At 43.6% G+C, this 9,581-nt stretch overlaps 1 protein-coding gene across 1 annotated transcript; it reads right to left on the reverse strand.

Annotated features, from left to right (window-relative positions):
• Positions 1-671: 671 nt before the first annotated feature.
• Positions 672-1,691, reverse strand: LRRC10B (leucine rich repeat containing 10B). Its single transcript, XM_073659416.1, has one exon. The coding sequence runs from the start codon at positions 1,689-1,691 to the stop codon at positions 672-674; it is 1,020 nt and encodes a 339-aa protein (XP_073515517.1).
• Positions 1,692-9,581: the final 7,890 nt, after the last annotated feature.

Here is a 9,581-nt window from a genome sequence, read left to right on the forward strand (position 1 = left end):
AGGGGCTTTCCAGCATTTGGCTACAAGTCTGCAGTCACTTTATGTGACTGCAGACTTGTGAATCTACACATTGCGTGCACTGTGCTCTGTGAGGATTTCCCGGTGTCGGCGGTGCAAGCAGCGGGCATGTGACTGCAAGTATGTAATTTGCATACATGCGGTCATGTCCCGACTAGATGGGCGCCGAGAGCGGGCGGTCATGTGAACGCAAGTTTTGATTTGCATACTTCCAGTCACATTCCGACTAGACGGTGTCCTCACAGTGTGCAATGCGCACGATGTGACAATTTACCAGTCTGTGGTCACATAGAATGACTGCAGACTTGTACCCTAAGGCTGGACATCCCCTTTAAAGGCTATAAACCTTCCTTCATCATACTGATTTGATTATGCTGCCTACACAAGGAATAATGAACCATGAATCTTTGTAAGCAGGATATGTTCAGTACAGAATAATACTTCCATTCATTGACTGAAAGCCCAGTTATTTACAGAGTAATTATAAACTTACATAAATGTTCATTTTACAATGATTATGTTTTAACCCCTTCTCTTTTAAGACCATACATTTGTCAAGGTCATTTCTATCACACCTCTATGATTATAAAGTCTTCTAAAAGCTGGTGTAAATATCTTCTTTACTTTTTTGACATTTATGCTTGTGCTTCTGGTCAATAAATTCCTTCATTAGGGTAATATCCCTCCTCCAGGTAATACCCTTCCTCATCTGGATAATAGTCCTCTTCGTGATCACCAGAGTAGTAGTCAGTAGGATGGTTGCCCTGCTCTTCAGCCTCCTCTTCGAATAGTTCTTCTTGTTCCCCTTCCCATTCACCCTCTCCTTCCGCCTCTTCTTCAGCCTTTTGTGCCTCCTTCTCTTGCTGCTCTCTTTCTCTCTCCTCCATCTCTTCCTCCTCTATCTGTTTTCTGCGCTCCTCCCGTTCTTCCATAAACTCCTGGGCACCCTCACCAACCAATGTGACCGTCTCTCCTACCTTGGGTGGTGCATTTACAGGATTGTGGTCATAAGAAAGAAGCCGAAGTCCCTTCATTCCACTCATGTTTGGAAACACTGAAATCTTGTTTTTATCCAGATCCAGAATCTCTAGTCCGTGTAAGCGTAAAAGAACCTTTGGTACACGCTCCAGTCTATTTCCATAGAGCCAGAAACCTCTGAGACCTGGCATACAAGTGGCAATATCTCCAGGAAGACCCCTTAACCGATTGTCACCCATTTGTAAACATCGCAGTGCCGGCATGTTCAGTAATACACGTGGAAAGTGGTATAAAAAATTCCGCTCTATCCACAGAGTACGCAAAGTCTGGAGACGTGCAAAGGCAGGGGGGAGACCCTGAAGACGATTTGCCCCTATGTAGAGGCGACCCAGATGTGGTAGAGAACACACAGCTTCTGGCAACTCGGGTAATCTGTTGGCATCAAGAGCCAAAGTGCGTAAGTTGTGGAGTTGATATAGGTCATCGGGTATCTCACTTACCATCGTGCCACTCAGGTACAACTTATAGAGCTGATCAGCGAGTGTGCATATTGAGACAGGAAGTCGTGCCATCTTGCGTCCACTGAACTCCAAGGTCCCATCTCCTGAACTCAATTGTTCTTCGGTGTCTTCTGGTAAAGGTTCATCTGCACCTCCTTCTCCTGCCACCGTGGGAACTGATCCACATCCGCCCATCTAAGTGGCACCAAGAACTACAGTAAACTTGTTAGACTGAGATCCAAATACAGTTGATGTGCACCAAGAATAGTTACAAGGGGCAAAACGTACCTTAATCATGCCCCCTTTATGAACATATTGATGAAGCAGCTCACAAATGAACAGAGACTTTCCTGGTCATTCGCAATTCCCCTGTATGTTCTGAGGAAACCTTATCTGTCAGTGTTAAATATTTATGGATAACACCCAGGTTTCTCTTATTACAATGCAATGGAATCAGCTGATCACGTGTATTTCAGGTACCTGACTTTTCACAGCACTTCTACAAATTTCTCACATAGGAACACATGAGATAGGGTAAACCAGGATATTAATGATGTACCATGAACTATGTTACAACAAGAGTGTACTGAAGACCCTGAACTTAATGCAGAATTTGCAGCAGAACTCCCAATCTATTGTATGTCATTTTTTTTTTTATTATTATTATTATTATAATTACCTTTTATATAGCAAAATGACCTTAGTGCACTAGGACCGAGGTGCGACGGCTACCATTGACACACATGCCCCAGTCCGTTAGATTTTCTCGTGCTCCACCTCGGGCTTTGCAAGTAGCCCTGAATGCTCCCATGTGTTGCATTTCCTAAGACTATATAAGGCCTCCAAAGAATCACACCTGTCTCTTGGTATTGTATTAAGTAATAACTCTTTTTGGGTTTGTCTGTGCACAGTGCCTGTCCACAGGCTTCAGGCTGTCTCCTGGAGAGTGGTTTCCAGTCCCTGAGTTACTTGTCTGCAGCTTCCAGTAACCCTGCTGCCTGTCAATGGTCTTCAGGACTTCACTTGTCTGTGGCTTCCAGTAAACTTGCTACCAGTGGCCTTCATGACTTCACCAGTTTGTCTGCAGCTTCCAGTAAGCTTGCTGCCTGTCAGTGTTCTTTATGACTTCACCTGTTTGTCTGCGGCCTTCCATAACTCTGCTACTTATCAGTGGTCTTCAGGACCCTTTTAAGACTTTCTGCTTGCATCCAAGTGTCAGCCTGCGGCTTCCAGGATGTCTCCTCTCCACTTGCGGCTTCCAGGACCCCTTTAAGACTTTCAGTTTGCCTCTACGTGTCTGTTTGTGGCTTCCAGGACTTCTCCTGACAGTTTGCAGTTTCCAGCACCCCTTTAAGACTTTGAGTTTGCCTCACGTGTCCACCTGTGGCTTCTAGGAAGTCTCCTATTCGCTTGCGGCTCCCAGGACTCCTTTAAAATTTTCAGTTTGTCTCTACATGTCCACCTGCGATTTTTAGGACATCTTCTTTCCGCTTTCGGCTTCCAGGACCCCTTTAAGACTTTTAGTTTTCCTCCAGTACTCTGTTTCTTGCGTGTAACACCCACCTGCTTCAACGACGCCAATGGCCTGTGTGCCCACCCAGACCTTGGGCTTAGAGGATTCACCTCACCTAGTGTGCCTGCTTTCTGCAATACTTCCATTGCACTGGATATAGCAATGTCATTGTATTTTATTATAGTGCTCATTACCTTCTTTAGGATTTACATTATATGATATCAGCCCTCACGCATAACGTATAAATACGCTATTGATACATGTACATTGCTCCCTAGATAGATAGGGCATACAGGTCAATATACTGTAAAATGTGAATATTTAAAGGAAAACTTCAGTTGTGCACATCATATTCAGATCAAACAACAACAGTTTTAAAGCCTTATAAAATACTAAATATATTGACAAATTGTGGTAGATTTCTCACTCAGCTGCACATGGAGGTAGACACAGGTACGCTGTCTCTTTAAAAACTTCTGATTGGTTTATTAAAAAATTCAGCATAAACTAACACTGAGTCCATAAAAGAAAACACAGCCCGCCGGGCAAACAGGAACAACAAAGCAAAATGGCAACACAAAAGATCAGCCTTTGTGGTAGCAGGAATCCGCCTGCTCAGAGTTCAGACACTTCATGTGGTTCAGACTAGCACCACACAAACAGATCTGGAGTTCCTCACTCCAGACCTATTGAACACTGAATGCCTCAGCTGGCCAAGTATTTAAACTCCCCCAGACCACACCCTGAGGCGGAGAGATATGGTGAATAGCCTCCCACCTTTCGCAATGGCCATTCACAAAAAACACTCCCTTTTACTATTCACTTAACCCCTCTCAACAAATAACATGCTGGAGGAAATTTAATGGTTTTAGCTCACTGACGCCAACAGCCTCAGGGAAACATATCTCCCCTCCAGCACTTTACCACTGACTTCGTCACAAAATGTTTTGCTTTACATGTCTTGTGTTGTTTTTTTTTATTACCGATCTTTGTTTTTTTCCCCTTTATTTAGACAGCACACTAAATTCTGATTACTAGAGAGCAGTGAATTGTGGGAGTACAGATGTAAGATGTCACATCTAGAAAATCTTATGCAGGTAATGTTTTTCATACCCTGGTTACATTGATGATTTTGATCGAGGGATACATGATCTCTTAGTCTATTGTCCTGGACTAGCTACCTTCACTCCTCTGTCTATCTCAGTCACAGTAGTTGGTTTTAATTACATCACAGGACCACAAACTACCAAAAAGTTACATCATTGTATGAAAGGTCCTGAGAGAGCTGTAGTGATGCTTTTTATAGTGTAGGCAGAAATGCATATCACAGGTATTAGAGTTACTTTAAAAACGAAGATTTGATGCAGGATTTTCACAAAAATATAACACATATATCAAGTGATAAATATTTTGGTGTTCAGGTCATAGTCAATGGAAATCCACTTCCAGATATTGGGTTTTTTCCCCGTAAAAAAATAAAACAGATTGTTCCTTGTATGGGAAAATAAAAAAAAGTTTCTCCACTTTCTCCTAACAGTCTTTGAAAACTGGACCACACTGAGAAGGCATCCAAGTATGGTCCAATTTTTCCACCGACTTATAGACTTGTAGTGCTGATTTTGATCCAACACTTGGACATGTCTCCCTGATTTTGGGTGGACCGCATGGTCTGTGAAAAATCATGGATATAAGAACGGTCAAATTCACTATTATGGGTACAAGTGCTATCTGTGAAAAACATGGATATTACTCATGCGCAACAAAAATGTACATCTGGATGAGCCCTAAGAACCTATTCACAAGTCAAATTTTCACGTACAAGTGCTATCTGTTTTTTTTACAGATAGCACTCGTACCTATGATAGTCTATGGAGCCATTCACATGTCAGATTTTTTTTTCTGACTGAGTGGTCTGTGCAAAATCGTGGATCCAGGTGTTGGATCAAGATCGATAATACAAGTCTATGGGGTCAGTGAAAAAATCTGAAAGTATTCGGGTGCCATCAGTGTGCTGTCTGCTTTTCATTTACTGATAGCAGTAGGTGGAGAAACTTTTTTTTTCTTCTCATCAGTGAGAAAAATGGATGAAACTCTGAGCAAACTGTGATAAAAGTCTCATGACATTCTGGTGGTGTCATCTGAAGGAGTCCTAAGAGTTTTGGCCCTACTGATTCTCTTTGAGCATAGCTTGTCAGGGATTAGCCCTTTATGAGCTAATTCTCAGTACCCGTATACTGCGTATACTTATCACTTAGCTCATTAGTGCCACTGTGTTCATAAGTGATTGGAGTTTTTTTTTATAGCTATGAAACCAATTAATTGCAAATATTCTTTGGCCAAAAAGTCTAAAAAGCTATCAAAATCTAAACTTATTCATTTTATTGCCAAATACTTGAAAATGATTGTATAATTCATTGTGTGGGTAGATTGGACAATTACATGGTAATTAATTATCCATGCAAGATGCTCTAGATATCAAGTCTATTAGGCTAGAGATTTTCTTCCAAGAAAATATTGTTAGCGAGAAGTTGTTTGGGTTTGGATTCATGAAACCTCTGTATGTGTAGGTTCCTTGAAGAACAATTCCACCCACAACTGAGAATTTTGTTATCTGTGAAACCTCAGTCATTCTCACTTTGACACAAACGAATTTCATGTGATGCTCAAATTGTAGAGGTCAATGGGATTTGTAGTGTTGTCTGCCCCTGACGCTTATTATTTTCAGTTTACAGCATGGCGATCACATCAGCCCTGATCACAGCATATATCACTATACTGCTTAATGATGAGAGCGTTATTTTTTGCATTTGTTATGAAACATTTGTCTGCTCTTATTGGCTTCGACATGCAGACTTGGTGCAAACCGCTTCTGTTATTTCTGGTTTTCACCTTTTCACCCATATACAGGAACTTGGTATGCAATGCAGAGGTCCCTGGGTTGCGTCTGTAAGAAGATTGATATACTGCCCACGTTCCCCCTTGAAGAAACAAGTATATTGTTATAATGTGTAATGTGAATTCTGATATGCGTTAGCAATGTATGTTGTTTGACAGTAGAAGACCAAGAGTTAATGTTTGGGACTAGCCCAGAGTGGGAGGGGCTAAGCTGAAGGGACAAGAGACAGTTCCCGTTAAAACGTTTGAAATGGAACAGTGTGCGTAGAGAAAAGACCTAAGGTCTAGTGTGAGCAGTGGCGCATGATGTGGGTGTCCCTAATGAGAGAGGAGACCGAGACAGAGGATAGCGAGATCCTGAGCAGAGAAGAAGAGAAATGACTGAAGGAACAGAGTGATCAATCAGAGACAGGTCTTTGGTCAGGACACCTAGCACTGTGGCTCAGAGCTTATAACTCAGAGAAGTAATGGACCTAAATGGGACAGAGTACGTAGGATGAAGAGAGTGTCCCAGGTGGGAGTTCCAGAGCATAAGAGACAAAAGAGATAAATAACAGCCATAGTGGCAAAGTAGATCCCCTAAAGGGAAAAGGACGCAGAACTGCAGGTTGCGCATAGGACTCTTACAAACTAGACTGTAGTACTGAGCTGAGCTGTGGTGAAGTAAAGAGGAAAGGTGAAGATATTGGATAAGAGAGAAGAGAGGAAGGAATCTGTGTGTGAAAAATGTTCCAAATTGTGAAAGAAACATTCATCAAGATATGTGCCGTTATCTCCTGTATATAATTCCTTCCTGGTTACCGTTGAGTAAAAGGTTTATTTTTGACTGGTGGTCTTCCTCATTGAATTGTCCAACACCTGGTCCTGGCAAACCAATGTCACCAGTTACATGCAGCCTGCAATGGCATAGCGCCCCCACAGAACAAGTCCACACACCCAGCCAGGACCCTCACCTTCATGTAATGTGCCGGGACATAAGAGACGAGTACCTTGGGCCACAGCTACCACCCCACGCCACGTTACATGTCCATGGAGTAGCTGCTGGAAGTTGAAGTGAGTTGACAGAATCGTTAGCAAGCCAGGTCAGCAGAGAAATTGGGGTAATAACAGGAGCAAACATGGTCAAGAGATCAATTTCAGGGGTCATGGAGATATTTAAGGTCAATGAGGTACCAAACAGTTCAGGATCAAATACAAAGGCATCAAGCGGGTAAAGAGCAGAGTAATTGGTTCAAGAGAAGGGTCTGTATTCAAGAGAACCTTCTATAATAATGGCATCAGAAGCAATGCAACAATGCAAAAGCTGGTATAAGACAATTGTCATGGGATTTAAATAAGGTGATGCGCATTCTTATTGCCAACCAAACCCTGTTTTGCAAAGGATCCGCCACAGTCAGAATCTACTTTAAATACATATATTAAAACTAAATGGCTGGGTGGCGATTATGCAGCAGGAAGAGCTATACAAATGGAGGTCAAGAAGACCTTGCTAGACACCATGACCAGCGATAAAACATGACTCCCAACCGTCACAGATGCAGTGGGACATTTTCAGATATGGAGGTAAGTAACATGCTCCATTTTTATCTTTATCTGCATATAGAGACATAAAACTGAGTAGAGGCATCATATGGCAGACATAATAAAATAATACTTAGTGTGACATGCAGAAGTAGTGCTGTTGCTTCAAAAACATCCAGCAACTATAAGAGTTTACACAGTCACAGGAGAGAGAGAGTGGTTAGCAGAGCCCCAGGGGGATTGTGGGGAAGTTGTTTACTGTTCTGGCTGGAGCTGTAGAGAAAGGTGATGTGTGATCTGTATCTCACAGAAGACAAGGGAACAGAATTCAGGTCAAGAGGGAAGCTAAACACAGGTCAGATAGACTCCCTGAGCTAACAATGTGGAGTATTATTGGGCAGAAAGATAAGGACTGGAAGGAATCGCATCATAGGGATCATCTCCCTCATCAAACCCTCCCCCCTCCATCTCCATGCAGGATAAAAAATGTGGTGTACTAGTGAGTCCTTGTGAAGCAAAAGCCTGCTGTTTATGCATATAAGTGTGCTGCCAAGAGATCTAATCTGTGCTGAATTATGCTACTGAAGAGACTGACGTTACTGTGCCTGCTTTTTGAGACTATACTATAATGAAGATTGTTGCTGTAATATCCCTGAATTGCACTGGCCGTGCTTCAGTTTAAATTCCACTGTTAAACTGTTGAAAAAGACCCTTGTCAGATGTGTCTGGTCAGCAACTGAATCTATCGTGTGCCTGAGAGAAGCTGCAGCCTGTGGTCGCCCTGAATAACGGTTCCCCCAGGATTACAAAGAATTCATGAAACCCGTCTCGCCCTATCTGAACCTAACGGCGTGCGTGTAACATGAGTATTGGGGCAACTGTAAGTGTATGTGTAAGATGAGGTGACAATCCTGAGACCAGATGATTCTAACTGTCAGAGGAGGTGCTTGAACCTTGATGCAACAGTGTCATGGAAGTGATTGATGGGAGAATACTGAATGGAGGTATTGTGGGAACCTCTGGATCTTGGTATACTGCTTTGGTATGATTTCTGTGGAAAAGCTTTAGTTATCATTATACCCATAATGGGGGTTCTGTGTGTCGCTGCCAGAGCCGCCGTCAGCACCCGGCGCACCCAAGAAAGTGCCGGGGCCCTGGATTATCAAAGGGGCTCATTCGCTGTCGGGGCCCGGGCCTCTCCCCCAGCATCTGTGCAGGACCTCTGGCGCTGCTTGATTGCAGTCACTTCACCAGACATGGCCAAGCGCAGTGCGCTGTGTGGCTGTGTCTGGTAGTAATGACACGGCAGAGTCGTCACTGTGCCTTTAATTGTGCTTGTATGTCGCCCCTGCCGCATCATTACTAGCAGACACAGCCATACAGCGCACTGCACGCGGCCATGTCTGGTGAAGTGCCGGCAATCAAGCAGCACCAGAGGTCCTGCACAGATGCTGGGGGAGCGGCCCAGGCCCCGACAGCGAGTGGGTCCTCCTGATGGTCCAGGGCCATGTCTGTGAGGGCAATCACATGCCGGCGGCCCTGCACAGCCACATGCCTGAGGAGCTGGATGGGATACAGGCCGGGTGGAGGTGAGCGAGGCTGGTTGCCAGCTTCCCCAATCACCATATTAAAAATATTTCTAATGTGTGTGTCTGTGTGTGTGTGTGTGTGTGTGTGTATGTATGTATGATGTGAATATCTGTGTATATCAATGTGTATGACTGTGTATATATATATTTGTCTGTTTTAAATGGTTTTTTTAATAATTTGTGTTCAAATATGTATGCATGTCTGTATGTGTACATATCTGTGTATGTTTGTGTATGTGCGTGTCTGTGTATTATATGTGCGCATATCTGTGTACCATGTGCATTCTTGCATGTGTGCGCATGTCTGCATGTGTTCGCATGTCTGCGTACCGTGTATGTGTGCGGATGTCTGCATACTGTGTGTGTGCATGTCTGCATACCTTGTGTGTGTGCATGTCTGCGTAGCGGGTGTGTGTGCATGCCTGCATACCGTGTGTGCATGTCTGCGTACCGTGTGTGTGCGCATGTCTGCTTACCGTGTGTGTGCGCATGTCTGCGTACCGTGTGTGCGTGCATGTCTGCGTACCATGTGTGCGTGCATGTCTGTGTACCGTGTGTGCGTGCATG

The sequence above is a fragment of the Phyllobates terribilis genome, unplaced genomic scaffold (genome assembly GCF_046119375.1).
Source record: "Phyllobates terribilis strain yellow unplaced genomic scaffold, ASM4611937v1 Scaffold_13__5_contigs__length_258822181, whole genome shotgun sequence".
Lineage (NCBI taxonomy): Eukaryota > Metazoa > Chordata > Amphibia > Anura > Dendrobatidae > Phyllobates > Phyllobates terribilis.